This window comes from Odontesthes bonariensis, chromosome 9 (assembly GCF_027942865.1).
Source record: "Odontesthes bonariensis isolate fOdoBon6 chromosome 9, fOdoBon6.hap1, whole genome shotgun sequence".
Taxonomy (NCBI): Eukaryota; Metazoa; Chordata; class Actinopteri; order Atheriniformes; family Atherinopsidae; genus Odontesthes; species Odontesthes bonariensis.
This window is the reverse complement of record NC_134514.1, coordinates 30,460,343-30,477,819: the sequence shown is the minus strand read 5'-3', so window position 1 is coordinate 30,477,819 and position 17,477 is coordinate 30,460,343. Positions and strand designations below refer to the sequence as shown.

The 17,477-nt window shown below is 43.0% G+C and overlaps 1 protein-coding gene across 3 annotated transcripts in view; it reads left to right on the top strand.

Moving 5' to 3' along the window:
* The window catches only part of LOC142388586 (SPRY domain-containing SOCS box protein 4-like), a 46,372-nt gene extending 30,428 nt beyond the window's left edge, over positions 1-15,944 (top strand). For 2 of the 3 annotated variants that reach the window (XM_075474006.1, XM_075474007.1), the window contains exons 2-3: positions 2,310-3,196; positions 14,692-15,944. In XM_075474006.1, the coding sequence (XP_075330121.1) occupies positions 2,488-3,196; positions 14,692-14,819 (837 nt within the window). In that variant the 5' untranslated portion in view covers positions 2,310-2,487 and the 3' untranslated portion in view covers positions 14,820-15,944. Of the gene's footprint in view, positions 1-2,309; positions 3,197-11,547; positions 13,697-14,691 lie in introns of those variants that run through there. The other variant, XM_075474008.1, reaches the window with a different exon arrangement.
* Positions 15,945-17,477: the final 1,533 nt, after the last annotated feature.

Sequence of the window (17,477 nt, the reverse complement as noted above, 5' to 3'; positions counted from 1 at the left end):
CGAGATTAGTTGTTAAAGTTTTGAAATTTCTTCACGAAACTGTGTTTTTTGGCGGGTGCTTTTAACAAGTTTTTCAGATTGCATGTCTGTTAATCACTTTCCTGTTTTCTGAACTTGGACACGGGTTTTCTGGTCCGGAACGTCGACATTCTACAGGCAGTTATCAGCTAGCTGTAGTCAGGGGCAGGGATATGAAATGCTTATGTTGCATACAGGAATGCCTGAGCACTTTGTTCTTGGACAGTGTAAAAAGAAAGTTTCCATCCTCGCTTTTGTCTCACCATGTTGCAGGTTGAAGCGGAGTGGAAGGTTTGATTGGGACGGGGGGATGCTGACTAAAAAATTTTTTAAATCTGTTTTCCAAAAGCTTTCAATTTCCTTATTCATATGTGTCAGTTGTCAGAATTAGCTGGGAATAAGTTTCTCATTCTCTCTTTTTTTTTTTTTCTTCCCCCCTCTGATCTGAACCAGCTTTCCCAGATGGAACCTCTTTTCCTCTCTGATTTAAACCCAAAAGACCTGCTATCTTCAGAGAGCTCCAACTCTACAATATCCCACTGTCATAGCATCTTAAATCGTGCGAGTGAGACGTTTTCAGTGCTTATTTGTTTGCAGTCTGACACAGACTGATTTAAAAAGTGTGTGTGTGGTGGGGGTTGCATGAAACGCTGATCGTGCTAAATGAGTTGGGTAATGTTTAGCAGTAACATTATGCCAGCTTGCAAGAATATTCAGCTTTTTCTTTTTTTCTTTTTAGCTGGTGTTCTCACGGACTTGTTTTTACACACAGTTTGTTCAGTGACAGACAACGCAGTGTAATACAGCATACTATCAATGAAATTAATTGGGGGGGGGGGGGTTCTTGATTGCTGTGTTTCTTTGAGCCAACGTGGGGAAAGGCAACACTGACTGACTCGTAGTGAATGCATTGCACAGGAGTCGAACATTGTCAGGGTCTGAGATTAGTTGTTTAAAATAACTTAATAAGAGATTTCTGCTATTTGAGAGCTTTGCTTCTATGTTTTTCTGTCCTCATCGTGCTTGATGTTTATAGTAGGTTAGACTTTTTTTTTTGCTTGGTTGTTTGTTTTACTTTCCCGTTAGTTTAGTTATCTCTAGACCCTTATTTTTATTTATCCTCGTCATTTGTTTTACAGTACTGTAAACCTCTATCTTAAAAGCTCCCATCAGCAAACCGGCTACCCATTTATGTGATCCGGTAACGGTTACTAAGATAACAAATAGGACTTTTTCATTTACACTCCAGTGCTGCTGGATAATCCCTCTAAATTCAGTTCTTGATCTGAAAAGTAGTCTGGCTCTTCAGATGCCACATTCTATCTCCTCATTCTCGCCGTTTCATTTTACCATCACCCATCTGTCACATTGTCCTATCATTTTTTGCCCCCTCTGTCATCCCTTTTTTTCATGTGCCACACTGATTCGGCGGCCTCGCTGTGGCTGACGACTGTGTATTGATCTAGCTGGCCTACTATTTGTTCACCTTGCAGTTGAACAGCGTGTCAAAGATAAAAACTGCACCAGTTTTTCAGGCGGCCATATTTGCTTTTTCTTCTTCTTTGCAGATGCTGCTGATCACTGATTGCTTGAGTGTTTCCTTCAGTTCTGTCGAACTGGTGTGAAGCTTTTCACTTTGCAATAAAGTGCTGTTTCTTGTTGGTCATTATTATAATTGACTAACCAGAGCATGATATTGACACTTTATACAAGGATTTTTTTTTTTTTTTTCAGCTTGTGTGTTAAAGCTGTATAAATGCCAGCTGGGTGGCCAATAGAAAGCGAGCAAAATCTTGGGCTGTGAATGCATTATGCTGGATGATGAATGGGCTCCTTTATTTGTCCTGAAATGGCTCCATCATGTGTCATCTTTGGGGTTGAAAATTAATCTAAAAACGTGGAGCTCGTCACTCTTCCTGAGCTCCAGTCATGAGACCGCGTTCTGCCTGTGAGTGGGTTGTCTGTGAATACTCACTTGTATGCTGTTGTTGTCAGAGCTGTTGCACATTCTTCATATTATGGTCTGTTACATTTTTTTCCCTTTATCTTTCTTTGCTTTTCACCTCCATATTTGACATGCATTTCATTTGTAACTTTTTTTAAGTAAGTTACAACTTTGGCTGATTGCGACTTCTCTGAGAACTGTACATGACGGTATAGAAAGTGCACAAGATAAAAGCAAAGTCACGTCGGATGGGAAAAGAAGAGAGTAAGAAGAAATAACTGATAAAGCAGTACTACAGGTTAGATGTATAATGCCTTTTTTGTGTGTGTGTGTGTGTGTGTTTCAGGATTGTGGTTCCCCTGGCTGAAGACAGCGTGTGTTCACCAGCATCTTTTCACAAGGAACACACAGCGTTGCCATTGCGCCCATGAGGTAACATCAGGACCTACTGGCCCCACATTGCCACCTTTGGTCCATCCTCTTCCCTCCCCCTCTGCCCCTTGTTCCCTTGGACCGACTAAGTCATGGGCCAGAAGATTTCAGGCAGCATCAAGTCGGTGGATGTACGTGGAGAGCCCTCATACCGGCCAGTGCGCCGGGAACTACGGGGCCCTGATTTCTGTCGGCCCCCAAGACTAGACCTGCTGCTGGACATGCCATCAGCCAGCCCTGAGATGCAACTTCGCCACGCCTGGAACCCCGATGATCGATCGCTCAATGTCTTTGTCAAGGAGGACGACAAGCTTACATTTCACCGGCATCCCGTAGCACAGAGCACAGACTGTATTCGAGGAAGGGTAGGCTACACCAGGGGCCTCCACGTATGGAGGATCCACTGGCCGGCCAGACAAAGAGGTACCCATGCTGTTGTAGGGGTAGCGACTGCAGAAGCATCTTTACACTCGGTGGGCTACACAGCCCTGGTTGGCTCGGACTCTGAGTCCTGGGGCTGGGACCTGGGCCGAAACAGACTATGCCACGATGGAAAGAACAGACCCGTCTCCACATCAGCACCCACTTATCCCCGTTTCCTGGAGCCAGATGAGTCATTTGTGCTCCCTGACTGTCTTACAGTAATACTAGACATGGACGACGGGACGTTGAGCTTTATGGTGGATGGACAGTATCTGGGAGTGGCTTTTAGGGGGCTGAAGGGCAAGAGGCTGTATCCCATCGTCAGTGCTGTGTGGGGGCACTGCGAAGTGTCAATTCGTTACGTAAATGGACTGGATCGTAAGTGCAACACTGAGACACACACACACACACACACACACACACACAAAATGATAATAAGATATTTAATAAGCACCAAATATTAGTATCTATATGATGGAACAGTTCAAAGTATGATTATGTGGTAAAGGTAGTAGTCATGCTCAGCCTTTCTTGTCTGCCTCTGTTTCATGTCCCATAAGAGAAACCTTTTAGCATCATTCCTTTTTGAACATTAGTACTTCACTTATTAGCACGTGTCAACAGTTTTTTGTTTTTAGTATGTTTACGAGTTTTGTGATAACTCGCTGCTTTGTTAAATATGAAAATGAGCTCCTGCTGCAGGCTTTCTGTTTGCTTTCACATCTTTGCAGGAATGCAAGTTATTTTTCAGAGATGTTTGTTCCTTTAATGAAAGCTAGATTTATATTTGGACCTGCTAGTTAATTATTTATGGTAAAACAATCTTGAGTCAAGACAGAATCAAAGGTGAGAGCAAGAAGAATTAGTGGCAGATGCGTCATCAATTATGTGCCATCAGCCGTACGACTTGTTGTATTAAACCTGGAATTGATTTAAAGAGGAAAACAGAGAAGACTATCAGATAAGTCATTTTGGCAACCAATGCGAAACTCACATCTCTCCACAGAAAGCTTTGAAACAGCATCTTTACCATGTGATTCGTGTGAAAAATGTATTCTTTGTACAATTCTAACGGCTACATTCTTAACTAGTGATGGTGCAGATAACTTCTGTATACTCTACCCGAACCTCGAACTGGCTCTCCAGAAAAACCGAGAGCTTCCCTGGTAGAATAGTCATGCTTTCTTCAGAGCATGGAGGATAAATTGCTGTTTGTCCTTTTGTATGCACGGATGTATAAAAAAAAAACACAATGAGAGAGGAACTGCTACTCATTTGATAGGAAACCACCTTGTATCCTATTTCTTCTCCTTTCCCTCATTTGTTTTGCAGCACTGAAGTTTTTAGGCACTCATCCTCAAACTTTTTATACACTCAGGGAGCAAAACAAAACAATTGCATCCAATTCTGATGAAAGATGAACATCCTTTTCTCCTCAAAGGTTTGCAGGTGTTTGCTTGCTTTTTTGTCCCAACTCAATATAGTTGTCTGCTTGCCCATAGTTTGTCCTTCAGCTCTGGACTGCATGTTGCATAAAGAACCAGATCAGTCTGGGAGCATTCCTGACAGTGGGGCATGGACACCATGTTCATGGCAATGAGCCGTGTATAGGTGTATGTGCTGGGAGACGGTTTAGGAGTCCTGGAGGATTTCCCAATGTGCCTCTTAGATCAGTGTCTGGCATCATGGGGGAGCCTCAGATTATGGATTTAAGCAGTTTATTTGCACCCGACTTAGAACAGGGGTGGTGTGATATCCAGATGTTCGGAGTGAACCATGATAAACTTATCAATGATCATATTTGTCTGAATGAAACAAACTGTCTGACCAAAGCGCTCAATCCACAATCCACACATACAAGTTGTTTCATCATTTTTTTTCTTCCTGTCTCCACATCACCTGAATTTTTTTGGGGGGCATAGTATGCAGTGTCACGGTTGTTCTCTTCATTCTGCCATGTCCGGTAATGCTGTGAAGTCCTCGGTCTGGAGGTCATTGTAATCGCATCCACATTTCCCTGTATTAGCCACCACTCTGATGGTAAAATGAAGGATTTCACACAATGCCAGAAATCCCATTGGCTTATTTCCAATTTGGATGATACACATTGCTCATAAGCAGCCTGTCAACTTCCTGTTCACAGGCATGCAAACTTGCCACCTTTCGGCGAAATTCGCCGTTTTGAAATCAAAATGGGTCATTCTTCTGAATCGCGTAGATCCGAGGAGAAAAAAAAATGGGGGGGGGGGGGGGGGGGGGGTGAGCATGTCAACTAGCGAGTGGAACTGTGAACCTCAAAACTACACTAGACCTATGTGACAACAAATGACTGACAAGAGTGGCGTGTGAGAGAACCACTATCACCAATCAGAAGTGAGGAGGGCGAACCCCTATTCACACACCCCCCCCCCCCCCCCTCCCGGACCACCCCCCTGCTACAATTTGACTGATGTCCTGAAATAGTCTTCATAACGAATTGTGTCGTTAGATCAATTAATGTGCTTTTAATAGTGTCTTTGATACAAGTGTCAGCTAAATGTCTTGATAACAGACTTGAAATAGTCAACAATTCCTCGATATTTCACCGCCTCACAGAACGCTGTTTGTGTTAGTGCTACTCGAGGTAACTGTAGAGTGGCTAACTAGCGCCTTCCACACAAGTTCAGGGCTTTGCTAATACTTTTAGCCAACGTCAATGGAGACCTTAATTGTCGCCGGACTTGGCTTTTTAACGAGGTATGCCCCTTCATAATACCCTCCGATAATCACGGAAAGGGAACATTTTGCCCATTTGAGGAGGTCGTTTCATTCGTCGTGAGTTTATCAATGCAGAGTCCGGAGAGCTCTGCCACAGGTCGTATTTGAGAGTGCGACCCCCATCCCCTCGCTGTTCGCCCACACCCCCGTTGATACCCCCGTTGATGATGACAGCCTACAGGTGCACTCGTGTTCATCCAGTATGATGCACCATCAATCGAAGTTAAAAGGGGGCACAATGTAGGATTACGTAGTGCTCGTGGCATGCATGTCTCAAAACTTACACTGTCATGAAAAAATGCCGTTTAACTAAGCTTGCCGCGAGAATGTTTTTCTGTTAGAGTGCCAGCTGTCGATACAAATTTGTCTCTGGCGGTACGTCAAGTGAATTGCTGATATAAGTTTTTCCCGTGGAGCTCGTTTGGCTCGGCATGCCAAACGTTCACTTTCGTGGTTTAATGACAGCGGACCGTGAAAGTGGTCGGGAGAGTCATCGTTCAGGCTATTACTAAGCATAGGCTGTCTTGGGGCAGTAATTAATTAAACGTTTAATCCTACATACTTGTAGTATCCCTTTAAGGACCATGGGACTAAATTTTTCGTTAAATTTAATGTAATTAAATGTATGATACTACAGTTAAATGCTTTTGAAGACCTGTGATGTTATATATCAAACACATAATAGTACAGTAAATGCAATTGATAGGCCTACTGTACCTATAAATTCATCTTTTATGCTGCACAGCTGTTCTCTACTTAATGCAAATGGGACATACTGTATATTTTATAATATATATTTTGTATAATTTACAACTTAATGCGTCTCATGTTTCCGCTTTTCCGCGCGTGCCGTGTGTCCGTGTACCCTTCTCACCTTTTTCACCCCTGACCAGTTTGCATGCCTGTGTTCAGGTTATCGCGGTACTTGTAAAAATGTCGTCATCTGCAAGAGGACACAGGAGAAACAAATTAAGATCAATTGGTGAAATGTAGTCGTGAATCTATGTCCAAATTGTCACTCGTAAAACATCTGTGTGTATATGATCAATGCGCAACACAGCAGCGACGGATAGAACACACTGTGTGTTTTTCTGCCCCAGTAGTGCCGAGAGGATGTTGGGTATGATTAACTGAACAATGAGTCCTGGAGCAGATTGAAAAAATTGGTTCTGGGTTACAAAGCTCTTAAGAATGTAGTAAAGTGTTGAGAATATCTGCAATTCATTTCAACTTTCAAGAACCACAACAAGAGAGTGATGAGAAGGAATCGTCTGTATCTGTTAGCACCAGTGTTGGGAATAACGGCGTTTAAGTATAACAGCGTTATTTTTCCAGTAACGGAGTAATCTAATTAATTACTTTTCCCATCGTTACAACGCCATTATCGTTACTGAGAATATAAAGTGGTGCGTTACTACAATTTGGTTGTAGGCTTTCGGCTACACATCAGCTGCATGCTGCCTAGAGAGAGCAGGGGTGGGGATGATGACACCGTTGCAAATGCGATGATGATTGGCTGTGCTCACGCCGTCTCACTGCACGCACTGACGACTACTACTAAACACACACAGAAGACAGCGGCGACGAGCCAGGGAAGTTCAAAGGTAGCGTTCTCTAACTGGAAGTACCGGCACTACTTCTCACTCGTGGAGATAAAAGGCAAGAATGTGTATGTAACATGCACGCTATGCCCAGGGAAAAAAACTTTATCCACGTCTGCCTCAAGTAACTCAAATCTAATGAAGCACCTCACATCAACCCATGTGAATATGAAGCACTTGTTGCTACTGCAGCTGCTAACCCAACCCCAAGCCCAAATGCAGCTAGCGTGAGCCCCAGCGAAGGAGACGCAGCCACTACAACAACACTCCATTTTTCGGGTCAGAAACAGGTGACCACCATTTTATATTCAATATTTCTGTGTTTATTTCTATACATCATATGGCAGGCTGCAATCTATTGAGTTCAAATAAATACCGAATGTTCTAAATTACTGTATATAGGGTTTTTATTCTTCAATCAGTTAATATAAACATATTTGATGTTAAAGATGTTATAGAACGTAACAGCGTTATATAACATAAAAAATAACGCCACAGTTACTTTGCTGAGTAACTAATTACTTTTACAATGTGGTAACTGAGTTACTAACTCAATTACTTTTTGGGAGCAGTAACTAGTAACTGTAACTAATTACTTTTTAAAAGTAACTTGACCAACACTGGTTAGCACAGACTCAGCATCTATTCAGTTCCCCCAAAATCGGATCATTGGTGAAATGAAGATGATCCACAACAAAAAGTTGTCACAGCCGTCCTCACAAATGTAATTTGGCTGAAGTGCCCATTCAACCTATTGTGTTATGGGTGCAGTTTCTGTGTGTAAATCTGGCCCAGGTTAAGGTTACGGTGGCCCAGCGTGTTAAAATGTGTGTGCTGTGCGCTGTTATGTCAATGACAAAAGCAATTATATTCCTTTACTGCATCGCTATGAACTAGTTCATGTGCGAAATGCTTGCTAAGATTGATGAATCTGGTTTTAGACTTAACAAGTGATTGACTGATGTATATTATTGTAATATTGTCTTCTGGAATAATGTCAGATCTTTAACTTAAGGCACATCTCTGCGTGGTATAAAAGACTGAAGAGAGCTCCTGTGTCTGTAGATTCACTTCTGTTCACTTTACTCATTCCTCACCCCCACCACGTCCCTCCTGCTAAGCCTCCCTTATTTGCTTTTACTCCCTGGGAAGTGAGAACAGATATGTATCCTCACACTTTTCTCTGTGTAGTCTCTTTACACTTCACATTAATGATGTTTTCCCATCTTTACTGCGTTTCACTCAACTCTTGAATCCTTTGCCCCTCAGTCCCAGAGATGCTTAAAAGCCAGTAAATCCGAGTCTGGATTTTTGCTTTCACATATCTCACTTGCTTTGCTCTGAGTAACTGGATCATGCCAGGAAAAGCCCTACTTTTCTCTCGGCCACAACAGGCCTTACAGCGCCACAGTTTTCCTGGCCATCATAAAGACAACAAGCTGGGCCAAAGTGATTAACACCTGAACAAGGAACACCAGAGAAGAGGCAGCGTTTCATACACACCGATGTGCTTTCCCTCCCCTTTTGTACATGAACTCTGTTTGACTCAAACTCCCATTGTGTCTTATCTCCTCCCTCTTGCTCTTTTTACAGTCTTTTCTTTCAGAGTTTAAGCACGCAATTGTGGTGGCAGGTTGCTGTGGAAACGGGTTAGCTGACTTTATTGTGGATTGGTGGGTGGTTAATTGTTGATCAGGAAGCCGCTTACTAGCCTGTTGGCCAGGGGCTTACTCTTAACAAATGGGACAGCTTTCTCCTGCCTCACTCAAAGCTGTCAGTGATATTCACAGCACAGATTCATGTCGTAAATGAATATTAGAAATTAAAAATATTAGTCGTGTAAACACTTGACATTGAGTGTCCCTGACACTGCTGGGGTGCGTTGGCTGCTGTAACCTTTGTTGTGACCATAGTGGCAAAAATACAAGACCAACTTAACAGAGCTTTGATCAGCTGTTAACATGCACTTTGCAACATGTAGCATTTTGGCATCTATGGCACTGCAATGGTCAGCTTCTCCATTTTGACGTGGAAAGACGGTCCTGGCTACCTGTGAACTTTCAGAAATGCAATATTTTGGCCAAAAATCTAATTTGAGGAGGCGCTTTAGCTGTTCTGACCAAATATCTGTAGCCTCAAAGGCCACAGCTCACAGTAATCAGCCAAGAATTAATGAGGGGCTATCAAGTTTGTGCTCCAATCTGGAGATGGGCAATGAGAGATCTATAAACCTATTCAGTCTTAGAGAAGCCAAGGCTTCACCTACCGTTTAACCTAGAGTTCTTGAAGCCGAGGTAGAAGTTCCCATCATCCCTGCAAGCTGCAGTCAGACTGAAGCTCAACCAAAGAACTCTAAAGCTTGCCATTACATCTCCTCTTTTACTTGATTAAGATGCATCTGTCACAAATTGTTGACAGAATGACAAATCAAATTCTAATCGCGCTCTTTATGGCAGCTTCCAGTTCCGAGACATGTCTATACTTTTTAGAGGTAGTCGTACTGCCTTTGAGCATAGGCCGGCACAGAGCCGAATCAATAACTGCATGATGGGCAGAGCCAGCCCTGCATGAAACGCTGCACTTGACACCGACGTGGTTGTGTTACATGCCACGCCTCCGATTTTTCTAATGCGGACATCGATCTGAAAGAGCTCATGAGGCAGGGTGAACAAGTAAAGGCGACTGAGAGTAGCGTAATGAGTAAGATCATAGATTTACTGTTAGAATTTAATTAGTTTTCGACGGTCTAAGGTTTTTTGCCTTTTTTTTTCTGTGTGCTCAGTTAATGTGCCAGTTGAATTTATCAGGAGGACATCAGGGAAGAAAAACAGGAAGGTAGTTGGGAACACAGAGGTGGAAGTGGAAGAAAATGTAAAATATCATTACTTCACATGACAAAACAGATTTCCCTCAAGAAATTGAATCATAGCCCCTGAAGAAAAAAAAACAGACAAATTGTTTAGTCATGTCTTATGTACCTCGTCAGTTTAGCCTCTGTTCCCTGAGCAGGGAGGATGGCGATGTGGGAATCACTAGTCTGGTGATGAAATATAACAGAAAGTCAGATATTGACAATGGAAGGAGCTTTATGCTTCCAACTAGTTCAGAATTTGGTTTCTGCCCTGAGTTGTCCTGCCCTTTTATTTCCATCACCACCGATCTCATTCTGTCCATTCCTAAATATATCCTTCTCCTCCTTTTTTCCCCTCTTTGACTTGAAAGTGAACATAGTGTCTACACCGTGAGGGCTCTGTTTGTAGACTCCTACACCCTTCATAATAAAACTAGGTCAGACAGGCACAATAGTCTTCTGCTATTAAATTGAATAAGACGGGGCGGGAGGTTGTACCTGAATACCTGAATCTGTTACCTGACTACATTTCTCAACATGAAGGGAAGGCAGGAGAAAGGTGGAGTTAAAGGATCAGTAAATTGGAACATATACTAAAAAGACTGGCCTGTCTTCCCCCTTATTTCTAAGTAGGACATGACTGGGTCGGGTTATCTCACAGTGAGCAAAAGTCTGTCGGTGCACACGCAACTTAATTTGGCTGCAGGTGTGAAAGTAAGAGAAGCTGGAGCGAACGATCACCACTTTGATCTTATAGCTGTCTCACCTGAGTGAGGGCAGACAAACCGACGCGGTAGCATCTCTGAGTTTAATATCCCCTTCCTCCACCGTTCTCGATGAAGTGTTAGGTAGGTCTGAATGCCTGCCAGCCTGCAGGCCTCTCCAGTCCAGTGGTGTATCAGACACTCAGTCTGACTGAACCACACTTTCCCACACTTCATCTCCACTTTAGTGTGCCATAAAACTAAAACAAACAAAAAAAAAAGATGGGAGGGCGCACATATCGACAGATACATGACGGATTGGAGAGAAGAAAAGGTGAGAAGAGTTTGACTGTTCAACTGAAAGTAGTGACTGATGAATTAAGTGGTCTTATTCCAAGTCGGGGTCTTCCGTGTAAGAAGAATCACATGTAATTTGACCATTCCAGAGACACATTTTACACCAGCCTTGTACAATCATTTATGATGCAATGGTCATGGGTTGTCGTGTACTCTGTTTTGTTGAATCATCAGGAATATTCCCTAATGACAGATGTTTACAGGCAACAACAGGCATGTCAAATGTCTGCACATTGCGTGTAGGTGTGATGTGTTGTAGGCCTGCCACATATCGTGTCTCAGTTAACTGCTCGTGTTCACATTTGACAACAGCTGCCATAGATTTCTCATTTAACCTCAACAGAGGCCACTTACCAGTGTTGTTAGTCAGTTGTAGCAGTTGATGGAGTGTGTACCTCCAATGTATACCTCCTGTGGGTTCTCATCAACGATGTCTGACAGGGCCATTTGTCTCCCCAGGCAACCTTTACCATGGAGACCAGCTTGTGCCAGCAGCGATTGGCTGGTTTTCAGTTTGAAGAATCCTCACCACATCACCTCCCTCAGGAGAGCACTGCCAAGAGTGATGCTAGTGTCTGTGATTGGTTTACTGCAAGCAACAGTGTTGCACTTTCAATAAGAGCATTATACATGGAGTGCTGATTTCCGTTTTAATGCCGACGATACACGTGTACACGGTAACTTGAGGGTTGCAGTGCTGGAGGAGAATCTTGAAAATGGTAAACATTCTCCTCCATAAAAAACAAACCAGTACCCTCCCAGTACAGTGACATCCCACTGTGGTGGTGTGTGGATCTGGTTACCATGGAAACTGTCCATATGTTGGAGGTGTGATGGTAAACTGATTGATGGGTGCTTTTAGTTCTCACAGAATACCCCCATCTGCACAGATGTATTCTGCAGAAGCTTCAGAGACTCGAGTGTGAGTTGATGTGAGCCGAATTGAGCCACTTTAAAGATGCATATTGAATGGAGACTTGATTGTACTGCCAGTATGAGTTGAAAGTCTTATTGTCTAATCTTTGTTAAAACATGGACCTAACTTTGCAAAGAGTAATGAGATGTTGGAGTGAAGTGATGTGATTGTACTGCCAAGTGCTTTTCCAGCTGCTATGTAGTTTCATTGCACACATGACTGCACATTGTCTTTATTCAGCTCACTCAACTTGTCTCTCTGGGTTTTGCATGTTGATGTTGCAACTAATGAATCCACTCTGCCACATGTCGCCAAGGTGCCCTTAGACACTTTTCCTTCAGCACATGGCAGGTAGATGAAAACGGATAGCTGCAGTACAGTTTTTTTCACACCCTTTCAGATGCTGGATACTACCCCCCTCAAATGCTGGTTTCAAAGATCACATCACAAACAACTGAAAAGGAGTTCATGGAGAAGTTCACCATCACATGCCGTGAACATACGAGTGAACCATGAAAACAAAATCTTTTGATTCGAACAGAATCTTGTTTGGTGTCAGTTTATCGGACTGTGTTTTGATGCAAGCTTCAGACAAGCTTCTGTTCCTTTTTGGCTGAACTCACCCTTCAGTGGTCATGCAGCCACAAAGGCGGCATTTTATAGCCAGAGGAGAACTTGAGGTGCCCCGACAGTCTCGATCCGAACCGGTCTGGTTCCTTGAACATTTCTCAGACTCACTGTCACGCAATTGCTTCATATTCGTTCAAACGGGTTCCCAGTTTGTGCTGATGTTGTGCACTTTTAATAGATTGTACAGGAAATGGCTCAGTCAGGAACAGTGGAGGCTTGTTTGGACTATTTTGCATGTGTGTGTGTGTAGGGGTACAAACCAATCTGAGACCTGTGTGTATGATTTATTTTAAACCTCTTCATCTGTTGGAACAAAGATTTTATTGTGCAAATTAAGCTTTTTTTTTTTTTTTCACAGTACACATTTTGAATAATCACAATGACAAAAGCACAGATGGATAAATAATGACCGAGTCCCTCTCAGTATAGCTCCTGCTTTTGTGCATGCTGTTTCAGTGTCATGGCTTACTGGGAAGCTTAATGGAACTGAGCCATGATTCATTTTGTCTGAGCCCCTGTTGTGACGAGTCAACCTATCTGCTACAAAAAGTGTCCGTTATGGGGAGAATCAGAGTAATTGTTATTACCGTATTAAGATGGGGGATGGTGGTGGTGGGGTGGTGTCACATCACATCATATCACTGTGGCTCGATGCCAAAGTAACAGGTGAGCGATTTCACATTTGTGGCCACGATGTGGAGATTTATTGACAGAACCATCTCAGGTTTTCTTTTGCCCCTTGTTGACTCAGTTGATAAATGATACAATCGAAGCGAAACGGGCTGTTTTGAATATCTGTAAAAGTCAAGTTCACAGAAAACAAACTTTTCTTTTCAGCTGTTCCCCAGTCAGCAGGGTGCGTATGAATGTTTCCACACAAGTGTGAATACCTCTCCTTTGTCCTTCAAACAGTGCGTGAGTGGACACTGAACAGCAGGAGCTCTGATCCACCAGATGGTGCCTCCAGGTGGAGCAGCTCAACATCCGTAGATGGACAGCAGTTAAAAGTCTGACATCCAGACATCACTTGACATTTCAAAATTGGGGGGGGGGGGTTGGCACATGTGACTGGCATACAACAGCAAAAGTGATGACGTTTACAGACTGTAAATATTCCAGTATCGTTAGCTGGTGCTTCGTGCATTTGTTTAGATGTTAAATTAATGCAAGCAGCAGTGAGTTTAATCTATTGTGGGCACATTAAAACATTCTGTATGTTGATCATTGCAGCACAGCTTTAGCTGTGGTTTGTAGTGTGATGTACTATTAGATGGTCCTACCGTCAGTGTGGACAGCAAACGCAGCTGCTGGCGGATGCTAGAAGGATGGGAATACAGTGCTTTCTCTGTAATCTAACTCCAGTCACTCGTTCCTCTCATCGTGTGTGCTTATGTTGAACTGTTACTCTTCTACACAACGAGGTATTTCGTGCATGTGCATCTTGGATCAAGGTAAATAAAGTCTTACTCTAGTGTTCAAAGTAGAGCACCTACGTAAAACTGCAGCTGCCTTGTAAGACCTGACAAATGTCTCTTTCGTGCATGCAGTTAGTGTAAAACAGCATTCCGTTGCAGCGTGGTGTTCATGATCAAACAAAGTCGCTTCATGTACTTTCACTGCTTGGATTAATAACTTTCCAACAAAACTGTTTATAACTACTCGGCATGTGTGAGCAAATGCGTGTCTCCGCTTTACATCCATGTCATAGTGCCGGCCTTCTACTCAACATTATGCTGATGTGAAACTGAATCAGCTGGAATCCACCCTCTGGCTCCCGGTGATCATTAAGACTTCAGCTCTGAGTGGAAGCTTTCATAACATTTTCACCTCGACCCTTTCTCAGCAGGCACCGAGCACTGCTCAGTCACGCAGCTCACTCTCACTGAATGCACTGTGATGTCAGAAAGAGGCTGTGATGAAAATTAACAGTGAGTGGGTGAAGAAGTCAACTGGGCTATGTTCTGTATTCCATTTGTGTGAAGCGCTTCAGTGAGACTGAAAAGCAGCCGCTGCTGCGTTTGACCCTAACCGTGTCTCTCCTGTCTTCTCCTTCACAGCGGAGCCCCTCCCCCTCATGGATCTGTGCAGACGAGTAGCTCGACTTGCCCTGGGTAGAGAGCGCATCCATCACATCGACACACTCCCACTGCCGCAGACTCTGAAGAACTACCTCCAGTACCAGTGACTGCACATATGCTGACCCAGACAGGAAGACCCCGTTAAGCCTCCCAACTTAACTTCATCGTAAACAGCAGACATCTGCTGATGTGGACGATGATGCCGACAGGGAACAGGGGGGTCACGTAGGTGCAGCAAGGCAATTAGTTTACACCTTTGGGATGGGGATGGGGGGGGGGGTTCAGTTGGATGTTTTTATCTCCCGGTTTTAAGCTTTTTTTATGATTATTTTTGCTGACTTCTTTCTCCTAGAAAGATGAGAGGAGCTTATGGGTGAACAGAAGCGTGTGAGAGATGTGACTAACAGGAAACATTCCGAGTCAAACCACAAGTTCCCGTTTAGAAAAGCCTTACACTGCTGCGGTTTTTACATAGATTCTGTGGAAGCTTCCATTTTTATTTATAATCCCAACAACACAGCATGCTCTGCTGGGGCACAACAATCCCTGCAAGCCACAGAGAGCCAGAGTAAGCTTTGGGGACAGGGAGAGTCCACACGGTTCTATTTTTGTTAGTGTGCATACACTGAAACACACATGGATCCCATGTTTGGTGTATGCCTGTGTAATGGGTGTATGGAACAAAAGCCCACACTGTCTGTGGTCTTACTGAGATGCAGCCACCTACAGGGAAGATAAACAGCATCTGCAGACTGGATTGAATGTTAAAACCGGCTCTCTCCTGTCAGTCGATGCGTCCTGATCACTTGTTCCAGTTTGATTTAGACCTCAATCAGGCCGGTGAAGTGGAAGGACAGATACTGCTGGTCGTCAGCTGTCTAGCACCTGGAAGCACTGATGGAAATTGATCTGGGGTGAAGCTGTGTTTTCATCTGCTAATGTGCCTCCCTGACACAGCATACATTCAGACAAAAAGCACACAACAGTTGGATCGTACCAGGCGATACTTCTCTCCTTCCCCCCCAACATTTGAAATGCTGCTTTTTCTATCCATCTCTTCCAGTCTCTTACTGTTAGTTTTTATCCCTGATTTAAATCTTTTTTTTTTTTTGTATTATTTCTTAAATAAATTTTGAGATTTGTCTGGTAGACATGATATCAGGCATGCATAGTTTGAAGAATGTGCTGCCATGAAAATCTTTTAAAATGTGAATAAGAATAAACTGCTAAAAACTCTGGCCCTCTTTGTTTTTTTTTCCTGAGCACTAGTGGGCCTTATTCGGCAGATTTTCAGCCTCTTACACGGAGGCGCCTGCCCAACCAGTGGAATTACACGGCGCTTATGCTGGGCGTACTTGTGGAATATCGTCTTTACAGACTGGCTGTATTTAAGGGGCCATGTAATGAAAAACACAACTCTGACCAAATCAACCTCTGGACAGACTCGACCCAGCGTTTTGTTTGGGCCCCTCTAGGTTTGAAAATGTCTCATTCAGTGGTCTGTTCATATTTTCAGGGGGTTTCATTTCTCACTCGTAGGTCCGAGGAGAAATATCTAGCCGGCTCTTGTTTAGCTCCACCTAAGTTGAACTCAAATTCTCACTGCTATCAATGTACCTCAGAAGAGGGAGCTTTCGGCCATTCTACGGTTCATTTAAAAACGAGCTAAAACTGCTCTGCCAGTAGTTTGCTTTATGTCCAGACCAGGAAATTTGACTTCTTATCAGCGTTTCGTTGAAAATTCTGCTTTCCACCTGGTCATTGAATGCTCCACCATTAGAAAAACAAACTGATAAGTTTTGATAAAAGCGAAGATTAAAAGCTAATCAGAGATGCAGAGACATGTGACAGGGATTTTGTGCTTTTTTAAAAAAAATTTATTTTTATTATTTATTTATTATTTTTAAAGGAAAAAAAACTTTTCTTTTATGTGGTGTATCAATCTTTCAGTCAGGAAGTACTGTAGTGATGTACTATCTGTGGAACTGTGTTTTACCAGTCTGGGCTAGTATCATGCGTGCTGCGACTGGGTTGTTCCTAAAAGGGTTCGGTACCAACCGTCCTCAGATTAAGCTTCAGATGAGGGAATTTTATTTTGAAATCTTTTTCGTGCGTTGTGGTTTAAACTTAGTTTGCCCTGTTTGTACGATGGCTCCAAGCTGAAGTACACATCTCATAAGACACTTCCAATGAGAAGGAGTGAGTGGGACTCGAGCTGCTCGCTCCACAGCCTGAAACCAGTCGACCTGAAGAGGGCTCTAAATTCATGGTTGAAAAGAGAAATGCTGTACTTTGTTACTTTTCTATTCTAAACAAAGCATACCACAGATATTTCATAAAGACCCCAAAGAAACTGTTTCAAGTTGTCAAAAAAGGCCATACGTTTCCTTTAATCAGGTTTTCAGGTTGATTCACTTGTGCTTTCCTGATTGAGCTTTTGCTACCATGCCCTGAGCAACAACGATTAATTGATCTAGAGTCAAACTGCCCTCCTTTTTTTTTTAAATTTTTTTTTTTTTTTTTCAAAGTTAAAGTGCAAGAACAGATATTTAAAAAAACAAAAAAACCCATCTTTAACAGAAGCTTGGCTTGGGTTGGGTCCGATGATGGTGAGTTTTCTGAAGTGTAAACTTAGTCCGCAGTAATGAATTATGCCACCTCAGCTTTTGGAACAAAATATTAAAGTAAAGGTATATCCACTGCCCTGAGGTGCTGGTTTTGGTGCTTTGGTGATTCAACATGAGCTGCGTTCAATTCAATTCAAT